The following is a 21,741-nucleotide window of genomic DNA, read 5'->3' as shown; positions in this document are numbered from 1 at the left end:
AAAAGATAGGATGGCTATGGATATAGGTGGGTTTGTATGTTTGGTAAGAGTTGTTGCAAGAATTTCTTTCTGATGGTTTCTGTTTCCATTGTGACATAGTAAGAGTCAAATGAGATTCTCTGTTGTGAGTCTGGGAAAGAAGGATATGTGTTTGAAAGAAGTGGTCATTATGGAGCATGGGAGAATGAGTCAACTAGGCTTCATAACATTTTGGTTAAATCATGCAATCTTGAATTTGTGGATCTCATCTGGCCCATTGAAAACTTCTCCAGCTGTGGTGGGATGCTTGGGGCTAAGCACAGAGAAGACAGACAGTTGTGTTCATCTGTGGTTGGGGTTTTGTCAGATAGATTCAGTGCCAAAATAAAGGAGCACTGAAAAATGAAGGGTGACAAGAAGGGTGTTACTGAAATAATAGCCTGTGAAAATCTAAATAGATGGGCAGTGAAATGAAGAAAGAAAAAAACTTATTTATGGAGCCAAGCTGGAGGAGATCCCAATGAGGTGGGTTTTTTTTTTTTTTTTTTTTAAAGACAATGAGGATTTTTAAATAAATGAACTGGAAGGATAGGAGCTTGCAGATGAAGGGCAGGATGCTTGAGTTGACTTTTGGATATAGTGCGTACTTCCAGGTTGTGGCAGGGTTCCTTGTGTGACTTTCATTACAGGTGGCCATTGCAGATTTAGGGATAATCACTGGAGATGAGGAGGCTAAAGAGCCGAGAAGCCAGAGTGTAGACGGCTTGTCCTTGGCCAGGTCACCAAGAATGATGACAGCAAAAGGAAAGGAGAGAAAACCGATGATTCATTCAACACGTATTTCTTGAACTCTTACTGTGTGCCAGGACTGTTCAAGGCACTAGTGTTATAACAGGCAAAAACTCCTGTCTTCATGGCCCTTACATTTTAGTGGAGGGAAGGAGAAGATTAAGTAAGTTATATTTATATTAGAAGATGGGGAGGCCCGTGAAGAAATACTTGCTCTTTCATTATGAGATTGCCTACTCAGTTTCAAAGCAGGGGAGGTTATAACTTACAAAAGGTTACACTGGAACCTCTGCTTAATTTCTAACTCTTGGAGTTTTGGCTTTTGTAACATGATTTTTTGAGAAACTGATAGTTTTCAAATAATTAAACCAAGTCAAATTTATTTCATGTTTGAGAATGCTTGATACATTGAATTGGAAAGTAAAATTCATTTTTTAGAATTATTTGAGCCCTATATTAAACTGTGTCCCATGAATATAAAGCAAATTCATAAATATCCCTTTACACTATGTTAGTTGGGTCAGTTGCACATAAAAGTAATTCTAGTGTGGCCTATACTGGAGAATATTTTTTTTCATTTCTATAAATAAGACCTTCAGGCTTTTGTGGCATCTTATTTGCTTTGAAAATACACAAAGAGGTGAACTTCGGATTAAAACACAAAATCTAGCTAATTGAAAGATTTATAGCATAATGAAAGGTTTAACATCAATTCTGCATCTATTATTTGAGAAATGTCAGAACTGTGTGGTTATGGCATGCATTACATTCTTGGTTCCCTAGGACAATTCCTTTGTCTTGGAAGGATGGCAAAAAGGTGCATTCATTCTTTGAGATCTATAGTTTCCTCAGCTCATTAGAGCACAGGCACAATCTTTTATATGTGAAGAGTTCTGTAAACTGACTTTGTCTTTAGTTCTGGCTTCAGCCATCCTCAGGTAGCTTACCAATAGATGAATCCCACTCATCTGACCCATGGCAATTCTTCTCTTCATTTCTTTCCCCACAGCAGCGCATGTTCACCATGCTACCTGAGAGTCCATGAAATCTTATTTTCTGCTATACTTCTTTCCTTATGCTCATTTCCCCAGCTTTATTATGATAGTCAAACTTTTTCTCCTCAAAGTTATGGCTGCCTTGCTTTCATGAAAACACACTTTCCTGATATAATTTTTCAGAGGCCTTTCCATACCTCAGCCACTATGCTGTGACAGATTTTATAATTAATAAGTGCATTTCAAAGTGAAAATGTTACAAACATACTTAACAGATAGTGTTTATAACATGAAATATTCTCTGTGTTAAGATAAAAATGCTGATTATACTTGTTGCATATACCTCAGACCAGTATTGATGTAATATTTTGGCAAGATGAATGGTCTTTTTTGGATATAAAAATCTCAGCCTAAGCCAGGCATGGTGGTATACAGCTGTATTCTCAGCTACTCAAGAGGATTGATTGAGTCTAGGAAATCAAGACCAGCCTGGGTAACGTAGCGAGACCCTATCTCCACAAAAAAGAAAAAAGAATCTCAGGCATATACAGGCATATATTTAAAAGAAATATTCTATCTGGCCCTTTCTGTGATAGTGAATAAACATAATGAATACTGATTGACTTGATTGTTTACAGTTAGAGTTCATGTGAAGAAAATAGGATTTTAAACACAATTAATTTATGAATGAATGTATCCATTCACTGACCTTTTCCATGTTAGTCTTGATAATTACTTTTGTTTCCTATTCTCTAGACAGTGGAGGTTTGTAATTTTAAATATCTACTGATATAGTGAGATCTCATATAATAAATTGGGGAAGGAAGCTAGTTAGTTTTTTTGGTTTATTTTTAGGCTAAAGAAACTATAGAACCTATGTGGAACTTACACACTTCTGGTAGACATAATCATTTTCAAGAACAATTGAGTAATATATAGTAAAATGGCAGATGCTCAACCCTGCATCCTAGGAAATCCCCTCACATAGAAACTCTTACACAGAGAGTTGTGCACAAGAATATTGATTGTAGATTATTCCTAATTATTTTAATGGGAAAAAATCTGAAAGTCCATCATAGAAGAATGATTAGTAAGTTGTGATGTACTTACACACTGGAATACTACCATACAGTTGATGAATGAATGCAGTTGACCCACATCTGTTATCATGGATAAATCTAGAAAATATAGTGTTAAATTTTAAAACATAAGTTATAGCATGCTATATACAGCATGGGATCATTTATATAAAGCTCAAAACCTGAAAAACAAGACTTTATGAGGTTATGGTTAGTAAATAGTAGAATAAAAATATTTTTAAATCTTGAGAGTAAAAGCCGAATTTGTACTAATGAATACTTAGGAGGAGAGGGAGAAGGAAAGAAGGCCAGAAAGAGGTCCGCACTGTATCTCTAATGTTATATTGCTTTATTTTAAAAGATATAAAAAATTAACATAATAGTATATTTTAATAAAGCTGGTGGCCAGTTGTGGTGGCTCACACCTGTAATCTAGCACTTTGTGAGGCCAAGGCAGGTGGATCACCTGAGGTCAGGAGTTCAAGACCAGCCTGGCTAACATGGTGAAACCCCATCTCTACTAAAAATGCAAAAAAAAAAAAAAAAAATTAGCTGGGCATGATGTCAGGTACCTGTAATCCCAGCTACTTGGGAGGCTGAGGCAGGAGAATCACTTGAACTCGGGAGGCAGAGGTTTCAGTGAGCTGAGATCACACCATTACACTTCACCTGGGCAACAAGAGTGAAACTCCCATCTCAAAAAAGTAAAATAAAGCTGGTAGATGATTTTTTGTATTTCATTTTATGGGCATATGTTTTAGTCTGTTCTTATCTAAGGGATATTTAAAATTTTTTCTCGTTTAAAATCTCCAATACTTTTTTTTTTTTTTTCCTTCAGATAGTCTCACTCTGTTGCCTAGGCTGGAGTGCAGTGGCTCAGTCTTGGCTCACTGCAACCTCCGCCTCCCAGGTTCAAGTGATTCTCCTGCCTGAGCCTCCCAAATAGCTGGGATTATAGCCACCTGCCTCCATGCCCGGCTAATTTTTGTATTTTTAGTAGAGACAGGGTTTTGCCATGTTGGCCAGGCTGGTCTCGAACTCCTGGTCTCAAATGATCCACCTGCTTCAGCCTCTCAAAGTGCTGAGATTACAGGCCTGGGCCACCACGTCCAGCCAAAACTCCAATACTTTTAAAACTATCATAGATTCCCCAAAATACTACTGGTATTTACAAACTCAACTTAGTAATAAAGTTCTGCACAAGTTGGAAATATCTCCATGTATCACTCAGGACTGTCCATAAACAAGGGAGGCAAGGAGCCCAACCTGAACAAAATGGTGGTGTGCATTAAGCTGGCTCTCACCCTGCCTTTTGCTGATATACTTACCTTTATTTAAAAACTTGAACTCTATCCTGTCAATCCAGGGAAGTATCTCATTTCAGTCATTTTAATTTTCGTCACCTTAGTTATGTGGTTGCTTTACTTTTCTTATGGGCATTAGAAAATAAAAGTGAATTTCTCCAAGACATATTTCATATAATGTAAAGAGACAAGCCAGCACTTGTCTGGAGTCTACCAATTAAGATAAATTCTTCTTAAATATGTAGTCTTAAAAGAAGAAATTATTTTAAAATTATTAATTGGCTAATTTTTTCCAAGTAAGTACATTTTCATGTTCACCTGCCTTGTATTTAATATAAATTATTGGGATGAGGCCCCATTAACGATCGCGAGTTTATAGTCAACTTCAAAAATTTCTACTCATCTCTTACCTGTAATTCATTTAGATTTGTATCTCTTCCCATCAATCATGAATATATAAGGTAATATTTTATGGTTGGAAAGTATAGCTTAAAATAGTGAATCAATAAAAATGTTGATTTCATATATTTAATTTTTATAATCTTTACAGATTACAGTACTGTGATGAGACTGTTCCTGTAACTTTTGATCCACACACAGAATTTCTTGGTCCTCAGAAGAAAACAGAACAAGTCCAAAGAGACATTGGATTTTGGTGTCCAAGGCATCTTAAGACTTCTGGGGGACAAGGATATAAGTTTCTGGGAATTGACCAATGTGCACCTCCGTGCCCCAACATGTATTTTAAAAGTAATGAGCTAGAGTTTGCAAAAAGTTTTATTGGAATAGTTTCAATATTTTGTCTTTGTGCAACTCTGTTCACATTCCTTACTTTTTTAATTGATGTTAAAAGATTCAGATACCCAGAGAGACCAATTATATATTATTCTGTCTGTTACAGCATTGTATCTCTTATGTACTTCATTGGATTTTTGCTAGGTGATAGCACAGCCTGCAATAAGGCAGATGAGAAGCTAGAACTTGGTGACACTGTTGTCCTAGGCTCTCAAAATAAGGCTTGCACCATTTTGTTCATGCTTTTGTATTTTTTTACAATGGCTGGCACTGTGTGGTGGGTGATTCTTACCATTACTTGGTTCTTAGCTGCAGGAAGAAAATGGAGTTGTGAAGCCATCGAACAAAAAGCAGTGTGGTTTCATGCTGTTGCATGGGGAACACCAGGTTTCCTGACTGTTATGCTTCTTGCTATGAACAAAGTTGAAGGAGACAACATTAGTGGAGTTTGCTTTGTTGGCCTTTATGACCTGGATGCTTCTCGCTACTTTGTACTCTTGCCACTGTGCCTTTGTGTGTTTGTTGGGCTCTCTCTTCTTTTAGCGGGCATTATTTCTTTAAATCATGTTCGACAAGTTATACAACATGATGGCCGGAACCAAGAAAAACTAAAGAAATTTATGATTCGAATTGGAGTCTTCAGTGGCTTGTATCTTGTGCCATTAGTGGCACTTCTCGGATGTTACATCTATGAGCAAGTGAACAGGATTACCTGGGAGATAACTTGGGTCTCTGATCATTGTCGTCAGTACCACATCCCATGTCCTTATCAGGTAAAAGCTACCACTTGGATTATACCACAGAAAATAAATAATGTACTATTTACATTTAATGTAGAAAATGTTCCATGGAAATATACTTGTATTAGTCATGGATGTGAAAGTTGATTTCAGGTGAGAAAATGCAAGAGCCATAGGGAAGGATTTCCTGTGCATCAGCTGAAACTGGGGTCAATGCTTCATGACTTCCTTCCTCGATCTTTAGCTTCAGTGGTGGTAGAAAAGCACCTCCTCTTTTCTCTGAAAAATTAAATTGAGTTGCAAAGGCAGATTAATAGCAATGAAGAGCAGAGTTAGAAGAACAGACCTTGACATCAGAAGAAAAACAGAAGTCACTTCTGTTGCACTGGCAATTGTTTTTAATTTTTTAGTTAGTAGTGAAAAATCTTATTTCAATATACTTAATTTGATCATATTATCTTATATCTTTTTACAGTATATACTTATAAAAACAGAATTTGCTTTTTGCCTGGCTCATCTGTCATTTCTCAGTTGAAAAAACAAAGTTGTAACAAAATATGTTTTATCTGATTCTTATGATTAGTATAAGGGTGGTCTTTTTAAAATTAATAAAAGTAAATTTCTGAAAATATAAAATTTTGTAAAGCATTTTAGTTGAGGTTTTGTAAATAGCAATTTGGTTTTGTTTGAATAGATTTTAGACATTATTGCTAACTCTGTGTGGTGTTAGCTTCATTGAACATGAGCACTGTCATCACAGTGTATCAAATCAAGCAATGGAAAGGTTGAGCTATTTTATATATTAGCTTATATTTCAGAAAGTTACTGCTTTATAACATTGTGGAACCTATATTTTATGTTGGTATTGGGGATAATAGTTTTACTTGCCTTATACTTTGTCTATAATCTATTATCTGTTTTTACTGTATGTCTTAAAGTGATCCTGCTATATTAATACTGTTTCCTAGATTCCTCAGTCCAGCAAGGTCAGGGAGGGGCAACTATTACATACTGCTAAAAAGTTTAGAGCTATGGTTTTCAAGTTTAAGATCTGTGGTTCTTATGTTTTATGTAAGAAACTATAAAATATAATAGGATAGAATTAGAAAATTATAATCTTCAGGTGGAGAAGTATGTAACATTCCTATAGTTACAGAAACTATAAAAGACTGCTAAATTTGACTAAGTAAAAAAAATTTTTTTTAAGATTCTGCATGACAAAAAAGAAAAACACAAAGAAAACCCAATCCATAATCAATGTCAAAAGAGCAACTGGGAAAGTTTATTTGCATGTGACACCATAGTTGAAGGGCTAATTTCTCTAATGTATAGAGAGTTGCTGCAGATCAATAAGAAAAAAAACCCCTCTGACATAAAAATTGAGAAAAGGTTAGGGAAAAGTTTCACAGAAAATAAAAATGAAAAAATACGAAATATTAGCCAGGTGTGGCGGCATGTGCCTTTACTCCCAGCTACTTGGAAGGCTGAGGCAGGAGAGTTGCTTGGAGGCAGAGGTTATAATGAGACAAGATAGCACCACTGCATTCCAGACTGGGCAACAGTGAGATTTCATCTAAAAAAAAAATAATAATAATAAAGAGCTCTATTTGTATTGATACAGAATGGTCTCCAAGAAATATTAGTAAGTGAAAAAGGCAAGAAATGCAGAATATATAATATCTTGATCCTTGTGCAGTGTTTAAGGTTAGAATTTCAAAGTTTATGCTTAAAAGAAATTCTTAGGGTATTTTCACTTCCTAGGATATTTTCACATTTTACTGATATTTACTTTAACCAAGTTTTTATAATACAAATATTAATAATGTATAAAAGCTGTAAAGTATGTGTTGTTATGATGAGTTTAAATGTATTTTTGTGGTAGATTATAGTGAGGGAAAATAGATAAATATTTAGAGGCAAATATTCTGGCAATTATAAGAGGCTACTGTATCTATACAGAAGAAAATGCAAGGAAATCATACCAAGATTTAGGAGATGATTCTTTTATTTCAGTATTTTCCTATTTCTAGAGATTTGGTACATAAAGGTTCTTTGTTCACCATTTAGATAAAACATGGATTGCACTTAGAGCACTCTTCATTGTATTATTTCAAACCTTTTAAGTAAAACAGTTGAAGATTTCTAATTTTTGTTCATTTTATATTGACAATATAGACTTCTTTCTACTTTAAATACATCACTGAAAATGTTATTATTCACTGTTTTTTGTAGGCAAAAGCAAAAGCTCGACCAGAATTGGCTTTATTTATGATAAAATACCTGATGACATTAATTGTTGGCATCTCCGCTGTCTTCTGGGTTGGAAGCAAAAAGACATGCACAGAATGGGCTGGGTTTTTTAAACGAAATCGCAAGAGAGAGTAAGAAACTGAATTGTCTGACATAATTTTTAAATAAATAGATCAAAATACCAAGGAACTATTCAAATCAATGTACTAGAGTTTCATTATATCAACTATTATTTCAATTTGAGTAGCCAACTGAAGTTAGGAAACTTTTTTCATGTAAGAGACATTATTTTTGCATTTTGTTACAATAGTCTTTGACATATACTGTTCTATTTGAAATATGAATGAAAGATTTATAAAAGACATATTTTCATGATTTGTAGTATATCCAGTATTACTGCTGTCATATTCATTATTTTGGGTACAGCATTTTAAATAAATTTTTATCAATAATAAAAGATTAAATGGGACTAAGTATATATAAGGAAAGCTATAAAGTATGATTCAAATGTAAGTGATATGTTATGGTCATATTTACTAACTTTAAATCTTATTACACCAGCTGTGACCCCAAATTTCACTTATTTGTCTTGATACCAAAAATTCAAACCAACAGAATAGTCTATAACAATAGTGGTTTATATTTATAAGTAAATAATTTATTTTAGTTATTTAGTTATATATGTATACACACACACAGTACAATAGTACAATGTACTATAGCTTTTAAAAAATTGTTCCCCATTGGTTTAACTCATTTCAGAACTGTAGACCATTTCACAAATAAGTTTTTGAAGTCTGAAGAATCATATTTAACTGGATTTTTTTACACTATTATATATCTCATATTTATATACTCACACTAATTTCCGTGTAACTTGCTAATTTTTAAGGTTAGAAAGAAAAGAGTTCTCTTTAAACAAAGACCATTAATTGTATTTTATATCCTTCTGGTTCACTTTTATATTACATATTTATATATGATATAAATATAGTATCATGTATAGTATGTTTATGCTGCTTTGAGTCTCCTTGCCCTCATCCTTTGATTCTTGCTTTGTAAATTTCCTGCCAGTTTACTATTTATGCTGACAAATAAGAGTGTATAAACAAAAGATTTTATAAAGTCAATTTATGTCCTAGTATTTATAATCCAATATTTTATAATAATATAAACTATAGAATTTTCAACCTTAGTGACTGAGGATTTTTGGCAAAAGATACATGATATCCTTTATAGCCTCTACTGTAACACTTGTAATTTGAGTAAATTTTCTCCTTTGATTTTCTTACAGTCCAATCAGTGAAAGTCGAAGAGTACTACAGGAGTCATGTGAGTTTTTCTTAAAGCACAATTCTAAAGTTAAACACAAAAAGAAGCACTATAAACCAAGTTCACACAAGCTGAAGGTCATTTCCAAATCCATGGGAACCAGCACAGGAGCTACAGCAAATCATGGCACTTCTGCAGTAGCAATTACTAGCCATGATTACCTAGGACAAGAAACTTTGACAGAAATCCAAACCTCACCAGAAACGTCAGTGAGAGAGATGAGAGGAGATGGAGCAAGCACCCCCAGGTTAAGAGAACAGGACTGTGGTGAACCTGCCTCCCCAGCAGCATCCAGCTCCAGACTCTCTGGGGAACAGGTCGAACGGAAGGGCCAGGCAGGCAGTGTATCTGAAGGTGCACGGAGTGAAGGAAGGTGAGATTTGATTTTATCTAAAATCATCACTATTCTAAATACTGCATTACACTTTTTTTTTTAATTAAAGCATAACACATCTGGAAAGCATTTTGTGATATGTTATGTCTGTACTCTTACCCCAAGGAAGTTTGAGTTCAGCCTATAAATACGCTGTTTAGTAGTTTAATTCTTAGCTTTGCGAACAGCTTTAATATATGTTGTTCAAGTAGGAATGTTCATTTCTGTTGTAATTGTTAAGAGTAACTTGTACATTTAGGAAAATGTGATTTACCTGAAATACAGGTTAAGTTTTAATTAATACTATATTATGATGCTGTATAAAAGGTATCACCCTATACAAAATTATAAGGTGTCATTTTATAAAAAATTATTTTCTGACCATAAAAGGATATTGACATTGTCTTTAATGAATTTTCTCAAATGACCATAAGTGACCATAGCACAGGTAAACCAGAATGCAGACAGCTAATTGCATTCAGATCTCAAGGTCATCTTACCTAGGCCTCTCAGACTAGGCTAAATGCACCTTCTCTGTGTTCCTATAGCAGCTTTCATATATTTGGATTGGAATTAGATATATGCTTTTATCCTCTAGTAGATGTGAATCTCCTCAAATGGGGAGAGCTGAAGTCTTACTCATCTGTATGTTCCCGTTTCTTATGCAGTGTCTGATCCACGGTGAGAAATCAATAAAACACTTGTTAAACTGAGGGCAGGAATCCTGCCCTATTAATTCTGTTCCCCACAAGACTCCATGTTCAGCCCATATACGGGTCGTACTTGATAAGTTTCTGAAGTCAGCGAAAATTATATTTTAAAAAATTATTTGTATTTTGAAGTATTAAAGTACAGCTAAAGACTTTTTTTTCTAACATTATATTTGGAGCAATTTTGCTTTTAACATTGGGGTACATAGATAAAGACTTTTAGCTACTTATTCTCTGATAAAGGTGGACACTGATTAGGGGTAAAACTCATGAAAAATGGTGTCTCATTTGTGTTCGTGAATGTGCATGTGTCAACTTTTTTTCTTTTATCTAGGATTAGTCCAAAGAGTGATATTACTGACACTGACCGGGCGCAGAGCAACAATTTGCAGGTCCCTAGTTCTTCAGAACCAAGCAGCCTCAAAGGTTCCACATCTCTGCTTGTTCACCCAGTTTCAGGAGTGAGAAGAGAGCAGGGAGGTGGTTGTCATTCAGATACTTGAAGAACATTTTCTCTTGTTACTCAGAAGCAAATTTGTGTTACACTGGAAGTGACCTACACACTGTTTTGTAAGAATCACTGTTACATTCTTCTTTTGCACTTAAAGCTGCATTGCCTACTGTTGTGCTGGAAAAAATCGGTTCAAGAATAATATGACTCATTTCACACAAAGGTTAATGGCAACAATATACCTGAAAACAGAAGTGTGCAGGTTAATAATATTTTTTTAATTGTGTGGGACAGAGTTAGAGGAATCTTCCTTTTCTATTTATGAAGATTCTACTCTTGTTAAGAGTATTTTGAGATGTACTATGCTGTTTTACCTTTTTGATTAAAAAAAATCAAGATATTTCTTTGCTGAAGTATTTAAAACTTATCCTTGTATCTTTTTATATATATTTGAAAATAAGCTTATATGTATTTGAACTTTTTTGAAATCCTATTCAAATATTTTTATGATGTTATTGTGATATTTTAGCACTTTGGTAGCTTTTACACTGAATTTCTAAGAAAATGTAAAATAGTATTTTTACCATAAAAAAGTTGACATACCAAAAATTCTTATAATAGGAATTTAACTTTAAAAACTCACTTATTGCCATTTTACCATCTAAAATGTGTGAATTTTATAGTCTCGTTGTTTTAGGAATTTCACAAATGTAAATTATGTACCTGAAATAAGGTGCTTTCTGAAAGAGTGTCCACTATTGATTGTATTATGCTGCTCACTGATCCTTCTGCATTTTTAAAATCAAGTGTCCTAAAGGGTTAGTAGGTAGAATGTTGGCCTTTTATATATTAAGCTAAATGCAATTCATTTCCTTTCTTCAAATGTTTCATGACTACCTACTGATTGCATTATAACCACTCACAGTTGCTCATACTTTGTCATTGTTTTAACTTTTGTTTTTAACATTTAGAATATTACATTTTATATTATACAGTTTTTTTCTCAGACATTTTGTAGAATTCATTTCAGTAGCTCCCTTAGGATTTTGCTGAACATTAAAAAATGTGATAGCAAGACTAATGCCAATCAAATGGAAAAAAGCAGTCCCGTTAAACAAGACACAATGTTTTTATACAACATACTTTAAAATACCAAGGAATTTTCTTAATTTTGTTTCCTGTTAAGTATTATTCTTTGAATAAGGTCTTCTGATGCTTTTGGTTTTCTCTCAATTTAGCATTTGCTTTTAGTTTTTTCTCTATTTAGCATTCTGTTAAGGCATAAAAACTGTGTACTGTATGGGAAATGTTATAAATATTACCTTTTCCACATTTTTAAACAGATAACTTTCTATACAAAAACCTTGCTTTGTGTGATCTTTTCATTAATAAAATTATCTTTGTATAAAAATTATTGAGTATTCTGTGGTTAAGTATTTTGACCAAGGAAGTGGTGTAATTTTTTAGATTAGTGACTCCATGGCTGGTAAGTCACAAGCTTCTTTTTAACCTTGAAAGAGAAGACAGTCAAGACTCTCATTTTTTATCATTATTTCTTTCCAAAAATGTAAATTATACAACTATATTTACTGAACTTTTTAAAATCAACTGGAAAGACCCAGGGTTGGGGGAGTTAAAGCAAAAGGATCCAAGGACCCTGTTTTCACTCCTAACAGTGAATTAGGTGATTCAGACAAACTTTCCAAAAAAGAAAGCTAAAATATATGGATGAAATAAAACAATAGGCAGATTTCTATCATAGGAGAAAAAAAGAAATAAAATATTATCCTCCAAACTAAAAACTGATAACATAGTGAGGAATTGCCAGATTAAGATCTGGGAGAAGAGAGAAATTCCCACTGCCAAGCTCAACATTAGTAGCTGTTTTTGCCCAGGGAGGATTTGATGACTTGGAAAAGATAGCTGAGAAATGGAGAAGCACTATTAACAGCCTGAAATGGCTGGAAGACAAGGGGTCTGCAATCACCCTACACTTAGAATTGTGATCTCAAAGGGCTGGATCCTAAAAGTACATGTGAGTTGTACATAAAGCAGCCCTGCTTCAAGTTGTCTGGGTAGACAGAAAAAGTTCAAACCCTGAAATTAGATTAAGGTAGCTCTGGAAAATGAAAAACTTCTCTAGAGGAAGAAAATGTTATTTTATATATTTTAAAAGTACCACAGTGTTCATCATACAATCAAACAAGTATGCAAAAACAATTTTTTCTTCATCAAAACATGAATGAGAATTGGCACAAGCAGGAGAAAAGAATCCCCAGGTACTGCTGATGTATTACTAGATATACATCATGTAGCTTAAGAGTGCAAGCAAGAAAAACAGTGAAATACCACACACCTCTAAGATTGGGTAGCACATAGGGACTTCCCAAGAATCCAAGTACAGGTGGTAGAGGAAGAGTACCATTTACAGTGGAGAAACGTGACAAACTCTCAGCCAGAGGTACCTCACTACTCAGAAGGTGATCAAAGTCAATATCAAGAGTGGTAAGTCATATTGAGAGTATTACCTTTCATATGATGTGCTAAAAATTGCAGCTTACCTCTGTGATCTTCCTAAAACCCATTACCTCACTCTAGTTGTGAAATAACAGATGAATCTCAACAGATGGACATTTTACAAGACACCTGACCAGTCCTCCTCAAAAGGAGTCAAAATCCTCAAAAGCACGGAAAGTTTAAGAACTGTCACAGTCATGTGAAGCTGAAGGAGACATGACAACTAAATGTAATGTGGTATCGTGAAAAAGAAAAAGCACATTAGATAAAAACCAGGGAAATTTGAATAAAGCTTGAGCTTTAGTCCTTTAGCTTAGTTATCCAAGTCAGCTAGATGTTCTTTAATTGTGTGTGATGATTTTCTTTCTTCTGCTTACTTTTTCTCACCTTTTAGTCAGATATTGGACTTTGGATGGATCCTTTAAAGTTATCATCTTTCCTCTCCTTTTGCCCATCTCTTTGAATTTTTTTCTTTTAAACTTTATCAAACTTATTTTTAAATTTTTGATTGAAGTTTTTTAACTTATTTTTTAATTTCACAGCATTTTAAAAAGTTTTGTTCTTTTTTCATAGTACCTTTCTGTTTTATGATTTTTTTATACTGTATTTCAAGATACACAATTTACTTTTTAAAGGGCATATAGGAAACATTAATTTGTATGATTTATTTTGTATCAGGTGACTTTATTAAAGTCCCTCAATCCTTCTAGTAATTTTGCAGTTGATTTTTCCTGGATTTCCTAGGTGGATGATCTTTTCATCTCAAATAATGCTAATTTTATTTCTCAACTATTAGTTAGAACTTCTAGCCAGTTATCACTAGTAGCAGAGGCAGTTAGCATCCTTGTCTTGTTTCTTTATTTTAAAGAAAATGCCTATAGTACTTCATCATGAAAAACAATGTTGGCATTTGATATAAAATAGGTATTTCTTAACAAGTTAAAAGAATCCTAATACTTTTTTTTAATGATCAATATGTACTTAATTTTATTAAATGCCCTTTTGCTACCAGGATTAGTCAGTATGAGGCTAACTTCTGTAGCAATCCTGTTGTAGTAGCTTTAGAAACTTACTCATGTGACAGGTGTGAACGTTCTTGTGGTAGCCTTCCAAATTCAAGCAACTACCACTTCCATTTTGTGGCTCTGCCATCTCTTTCACTAAGAAAGAGAGAGAGTAAATGCACAGAAAAATGTTTTGTGGGCTACAGTTGAAAGTGGCGTGCAACATTTCTAGCTGCATTTCATTTAGCAGAACTCAGGCACAAATCTAGATGTCTTTCTGATGGAGGAAAAACATTTACTGAGCCGTTGGCCAGCATTTTAATCTACTAATGTGATTTATTAAATAAATTTATTTCCGAATATAATGCCATCCTTTAATTTCTTGAATAATCCTACTTGATCATGATGTATAATTTATTACTGCTGGGTTTGATTTGTTAGTGATGAAGGTTTTTAAAATGTGCATCTATACCTATATTCAAATGATTTATCAGGCACCCTGGGCATAATATTTGTAACAAGTAAGCTTGAATTTTAAAAGTATTTATTTTTAATAGCAAAATTCAAAAGCTTTATTTAATCTTTTAAAACAGTTTTTCATGGGACCAGAGTCTTTGATGCAAAAAAAAAAAAAAAAAAAGAATCCTGCTGTCTCAGAAAAGATGACATTAATTTTTATAAGAATTACATAGCATTTTTCAATGAAGAAAGATGACTTAAATTACAAATTACATAATGTATTTATATTTACAATAACAAAGTTGGCACGAGCACTGTGCAGCTAAAACCAACAGCAGCAAAGTCTGCTAGAAACCCTCACTTTGAAAGTCTGCTACAAACCTTCAACACAATTTTATGGCATGCCTTTTTTCAAAAAGACCCAGAACGGTCATTAGGATCCACCACTGCTATGCTGTTCATGGTTTGGAAGAAATCTTCCCTACACTTTCTTGATCAAACTAGACTATTCATCTTCTCAGAAACATACCACTGGTGGGTGTTCCAGTTCCTACTGCTGGAAAGTTTTGACCCTGCTAAGCAGGCATTATTACTCTCAGAAAATGGAAAATGCAATTTGTAATAATCACGAGAAGTCCTGAAGTTGCTTTTGTTCATGGAAAGCATGATATTTAATACCTCACTGTCCATTGCACAAGTCAGAGACTTAAATTCCAAGCTTTAACTGTGGCCCCTGTGATCTGTCATGTGCAGAAGAATCAAAACTTTCATTAACTCACAGTGACAATATGTCCACAAAGACAGCAAGAAAAAATTAAAAGGTTCATTCAAAATGATCAAAGACATTGGGATCCAGAGCCCGGCAGTAGTGGAGAGCAGTATAATAAAGTATGAATATTACTGCAGTATGGGAGCCAAAAGGAGGCGGTATGGGAAGAAATGCAATGAAACGAAAAGAAGAAAAGACTTGTGACAGTCAATACTGATTACAAATAAAAACAGAAGGAAAATCATTGCTAAGGTGAGTAAATATAGCAGCCAGTTCTGAGGCTTGTATTTTTCTATCCCTAGAAGGAAAAAAGAACCAGGGAAAACATTGAAGAGTACGTTTTCTAATTTTCCACCCCAAAAAGAGGACATGAAGGAGGATGAAGCTACTTCAGTTTTGATAGAAATGTCTTAGACAAAGTTTTCAAATAAATTGTTTTCCAAACACATGCCATAGTTCATCTTCATTAATACTGAACACACTTTAAGTATTTTCTACTATTTCACTTACATTATGTTTTAACATACCTAGTGTAGAGTCTATTAAAGCTTACATTCAATACCTATGTTTATAAATATACTATTAATTATAGTAATTATATTTAGAATATGTTGAAAAGAGAGGCACAAAATCAATAGAGATTAAGAACAAATTTTTTTCTAAAGTTGCAAGAAAATGAAATATCTAAATATCTTTTATACCAAGTTCTAACTAGAATAAAACTGTCTAGTTGGTGGGTTTGTTTCCTTAGGGACCTATTCCAGGATCTAATTAGTTTCACTGTCAGGAAATACATAAGTCTGAATATACACACTATACATTATCTGGAGAAACTCACCAGCAAAGTAAGAGTTTCCCTCATGGTTTTAGTCCTTCCTAACAGTCAGTCCAGAGTCCACTCATTAAAATTCTCATAAAACAGAAACCTCCAGGCTTGTAAACAAAGTTGACCACTGGCAAAACCCTTGCTGGCATTTCCCACCTCTTAACCACCACCTCTACTAGTGCAGGCTCCATGTGAAAAAGAATGGCACGCTGTATTTCTGGAGCTGACCTTGTTGGCAGGCTGTGGGCAAATAAAAGTTACAGTAAAACAAAACAGGAGAGCTGTGTTTCCTCAACTGACAGGCATCACTGCCTCCTTGTCATGCGTCCTCAGGCTCAGGGGAGGCCTTTCTAGGCTTACCACATAGATGCTGAGCAGTCCAGTCCAAAGGTGTTCTTTTACAAAAACAAAGACCATGAATGTGGCGTACAACACAATCAGAAGTCAGAGGAGGGTGCCTCAGGGGTGCTGTAGGCAAGGCAAAGTCTGGCTACCTGGACACTCTGAAGAGACCAAATATAATATAAAAACACAGGCCCCACTCAACAAGAATACAGAGTGACAGGAGAGGCTGCATTCACCCTTGCAATGGGACAAACATCCAAAGAATTAGGAAGGAATCCACATGAAATCTAAGTGCACGGACATGGAAGATTCTTATATTAGTCTGTTCTCACCCTGATAATAAAGACATACCTGAATTATAAAGAAAAGAGGTTTAATTGAATCACAGTTCTACAGAGCTTCACAATCATGGCAGAAAGCAAAGGGGAAACAAAACACATCTTACATGGCGGCAGGCAAGAGGGCATGAGTAAGGTAACTCTCACCATCAGATTTCATGAGACTTATTCACTATGACAAGAAAAACCTGCCCCATGATTCAGGTACCTCCCACCTTCTCCCTCCCAGGACATGTAGGGATTATTACAATTCAAGGTGAGATTTGGGTGGGGACATAGAGCCAAACCATATCATTCCCAAGATATTTTTAAGCATAAAAAAACTTGCAAAATGATACTTACATAATAATACCAGGTATATAAACACCTCCACCCCACAGACCCATACTAACATTTTCTGCTGTTACTTATACATGTATCTAGATGCATGATGATACCATGTGTGTTAACCCTCACCTCATAGAACAATACTATATGTTTTCTATGGTTATATGTATCTGTATATAAATGCATATGGGAAGTTTGGGAAAATATAGAAACATGGGTTATCTCTGTGAAGGGGGTCAGCATTGTAAGTGATAATCAAAGCAGATTTTAGCCTGATCTATAGTGTTTACATTTTCTTTTTTTTGAGTCAGAATCTTGCTCTGTCGCCAGGCACCAGGCTAGAGTGCAGTGGCGCAACCTTGGCTCACTGCAATTTCTGCCTCCCAGGTTCAAGCAATTGTCCTGCCTCAGCCTCCAAGAGTAGCTGGGATTGGAGGCGCACACCACCACGCCCAGCTAATTTTTGTATTTTTTAGTAGAGATGGGGTTTTACCATGTTGGCCAGGATGGTCTTGATCTCTTGACTTTGTGATCTGCCTGCCTCGGCCTCCCAAAGTGCTGGGATTACAGGTGTGAGCCAGTGCGCCCGGTCTGTTTACATTTTTATAAGGAGACTCTATTAATATATCACACGTCATCATTAAGAATCTGCTTATTTATTTTGAAACAGAATCTTTGTCACCTAGGCTGGAGTACAGTGGTACAACCCTGGCTCACTGAAACACCCACCTCCTGGATTCAACTGATTCTCCTGCCTCAGCCTCCAAGAGTAGCTGGGATTGCAGGTGCTTGCCACCACACCCGGCTAATTTTTGTATTTTTAATAGGGGTTTCACCATGTTGGCCAGGCTGGTCTCAAACTCCTGACCTGAAGTTATCTGCCTGCTGCAGCCTTTCAAAGTGCTGCGATTATGGGCGTGAGCCACCGCACACAGCCAAGAATCTGCTTTTTAAAAAAATAAAATCTACTAAACACAAATCCAGCTAATTTGTGGGTTCAGCCACATCTGCCTGAGTCTTGACCTGATGTGGCCATTGTTTCTGTGGACATGGGCCACACACCTGCAGGCCAGGGAGAGGCAGCCCACACCACTGGGGTTGGGAAAGGCCACCAGTGCATCCAGTTCAAACTCCCCTTGCCTCCTCGATCCTGCACTTCTCCTTTCTCTGGAACTACATTCTCTAATTTGCAATCACCACATGTTTATTGGGAACCTCTGTGCCTGCTTCTTTCTCTCCAGTCCCATTCCCAGATTTGATTACCACCCCCACAAGTAAAGCCCAAACCTGCTGATTTGTTGCCACACAGGGAAGATGTAGGAGCCTCCCAGGGTGAGACATCAGGGACACAGGTGAAGGAGATGAAGCTGAGGTAGGCAGCATTCAGCAGAACACCAGCCAGGGGCTGATAACTCCTGTCCACACCCGAGTGCACACACTACCAGTACCTCAAGTGCCGCCAGCAGTTGGCAACTCATCACCACAATTTGCTTCTATATGTCTCAGCCTCAAGTTGAGAAACTGCTCAAAAGCAAGATCTGAGGTTAGGGAGAATCTAAGGCTTTCTGCAGAAGACAAACCCCTGCTCTTCTCTGGAAACTCCATCAATATATTCACCCATGTATCTTAGAGTCATGCAGTTGACCCAGGCCCTTGAGTTCTGGATGGAGGCATAGGAGCCCATGGAGCTGAGAAAGTTGGCTGTTTACAGCTCGCTCTGTCCTAGTAGCCATGGCTAGGTGTTCTTGGGGACCATCAAATTTTGATCAGCAGTTCCCAGCTTGCTGGATAGCTCCTACATAGCCTGAACTGTGAAGGGCATAACTTTCTTGTCTGTACCTGCCTACTGCCTAAGCTGCTAAGAGATTAGCTTTTGATTTTGGAATTTAACCTAGTCCTTTCCCTCTAGACCAGCCAAGTCAACTTTTCCTCTTAACATGTTTGCCAAGAGCAAAAATAACTTTCTTAACCATCTGACACTTAAACCAAAGATTCATTACTTTTAACCAAGAGGACAAAATGTTCCAATAAGAATACTATATACATCAGTGAAAGATAAGGACCGGCTGTGGCCTGGGAGATGGCAAGAGCCTCCCAAAGATATTCTTCTATCACTGCTGGATCTGCCATTCAACCTCTAGAATATAGCCAAGAAGAAAAAGTATACTATTTTGGCAAGATAACATACACACTACAGACCCTGAACTCAGTGACTCTCAATACCATTTTTCTGGTCTCTAATTTGTTTTTAATTTTTAATTGACACATAATAATTGTACATATTTGTGATATACACAACACTGTTTCAATACATAATGTATAGGGATCACATCAGAATTTGGGTTGATTTTATGGTTTCTGCAGAACTAGAGGCTGGTATTCAGACTAAGATGCATGTTATAGTTCCTCCTACTCATTTTCCAGGAATGGGAGGAGGTAATAAAGCCCATTGCCATCTGTACTTCAAGCTCTAGACTAGGTTCTCATGGCATGGAACTCGAGATATATCAAAGAGTTAACACGTCTCATACATAGAGCAGAGGCCCATGGGAATAATACAACCTTATGGTTTTTAAAATATTTTACTAAGACCCTTCTTCCATATTGCTCTGGATCTGGAAACCAGACCATTTACTGGCTATAAAGCCCCATTTACTAAGGCAAACTGAAGGGTTTAATTTGCATCCCAGATTTTAAAATTTACAAATATCAAGTGCATGTGAGTGTGTGTGAAGCTTTTGGAACACCACTTAAGAACTCCTCAGAAAACCCTGTGTCAAGCCTTTATTGCACACACTCGGGTAAATGGGTCTGCTCTGAAGACCAAATTTTGCCTTGGGTGATGTGTTCTAAGATCTAATCTTGGGAGGATCAGGATGCCAGGAACACAAGCAAGCCCATTTGACTCTCACAATAAGCCACATTCTCCAGTGGCAGGTTTAACATCAACACACATTCTCAAAAACAAGGGGGAGGTATAACTAAATGAGCACTCACTCAGACAAACTACAGAGATATTTGGTAAATCTATTTGTAAAGAAAGTGGAAAAGAAGAGGCTCTGCTTTCTTCTCAGCCCTGTGCTAACTGGTTAGAGAAAAGATTGAAAGAGGTCGTATGCACAATCCTGTGTCAAAATAAGAATTCCTGTTACCCTGGATCAATACTCTGGTTTCTCACTCATAAGAACACTTATGCAATAGTTGGTGCAGAAACAATTCAACTCATCAAAAAACAAATAGCAATTTTAAAGTGGATCTGAGAAGTTATATAATAGAGCTACAAGAAAAAAGAAAAGAAACAAGACGAACAAATGGCAGACACAGAATACCTCCCAGAAAATATTGCTACAGTGTAGATAAAATGTTTGACAAAACATATCATTTTTACAAGTTTTCAAAATCAGTGAAACAATCAACACTGTAAAGGAAATAAACAAAAGAAATACAGGCACTCGGAGATGACATGGGGAAAAGATACAAGGAGGCAAAACATGAATTACTGCCAAAACTCAGGAAAGAAACAAAATAATTAGAGGAAGCACAGAGGATAACAAACATTGCCTATAAGACAGCAAAGGACATAGAGGACAGAACCAAAAATAATAAAATAAATAAAAATTAAAGACATTTAAAGAGAACATGGTAGTTACAGAAGGCAAAGAAAATTACTATTTATATAACTAGTGACCTCAAAGAAGATAACCAAAATTACAGAACACATAAAATAATAAGATGCCAGGTGTGGTGGCTCATGCCTACAATCCCAGCACTTTGAAAGACCCAGGCGGGAAGATCACTTGAGATCAGGAGTTTGAGACCAGCCTGACCAACATGGAGAAACCCCAACTCTACTAAAAGTACAAAAAAATTAGCCAGGTATGGTGGCACATGCCTATAATCCCAGCTACTTGGGAGGCTGAGTCAGGAGAATCACTTGAACCTGGGAGGCAGAGGTTGCAGTGAGCTGAGATTGAGCCACTGCACTCCTTGGAAAACTGTGGCAACTCAACAAAGACAGGGCCACCAACACCCTAACCATTTAGGAATGACAGTTTGGGTCTTCACTTGGAAAAAAGCCTCCAAACAAATGAAAGGCTGGTGGGCAAAGAGGGAAACATGGGATGGGTGAGGTAAGAGGCAGCTAGGATATCAGTTTAGGATTGGGAACTTTCCCCCTTTCTGACACTACCTAGATGAAATATTGGTTTGTTGTTATTTATGTTGTATTTCAGGAGCAGAAGCATTACCCTAAAGTAGTCATGGTGATATTTAAAGGATTTTGTTACTTTTATCCAAAAGAAAAAATAAATATTTTTAAGTTTTTTTGTTTTGTTTTGTTTCGTTTTTTGAGTCTTGCTC

General features: G+C 35.9%; 1 protein-coding gene across 1 annotated transcript in view; it reads left to right on the top strand.

Annotated features, from left to right (window-relative positions):
- FZD6 (frizzled class receptor 6) overlaps positions 1 to 12,208 on the top strand; it is a 29,172-nt gene extending 16,964 nt beyond the window's left edge. The window contains exons 4-7 of the mRNA XM_008983388.5: positions 4,697 to 5,714; positions 7,914 to 8,062; positions 9,226 to 9,636; positions 10,681 to 12,208. Coding sequence (XP_008981636.3) covers positions 4,697 to 5,714; positions 7,914 to 8,062; positions 9,226 to 9,636; positions 10,681 to 10,849 — 1,747 coding nt within the window. The 3' untranslated portion in view covers positions 10,850 to 12,208. The remainder of the gene's footprint in view (positions 1 to 4,696; positions 5,715 to 7,913; positions 8,063 to 9,225; positions 9,637 to 10,680) is intronic.
- The last annotated feature ends 9,533 nt before the right edge of the window (positions 12,209 to 21,741 follow it).

Source organism: Callithrix jacchus, chromosome 16 (genome assembly GCF_049354715.1).
Source record: "Callithrix jacchus isolate 240 chromosome 16, calJac240_pri, whole genome shotgun sequence".
Classification (NCBI taxonomy): Eukaryota; Metazoa; Chordata; class Mammalia; order Primates; family Cebidae; genus Callithrix; species Callithrix jacchus.
The sequence above is the reverse complement of the archived record's forward strand: the minus strand, read 5'-3'. Positions and strand labels throughout refer to the sequence as shown.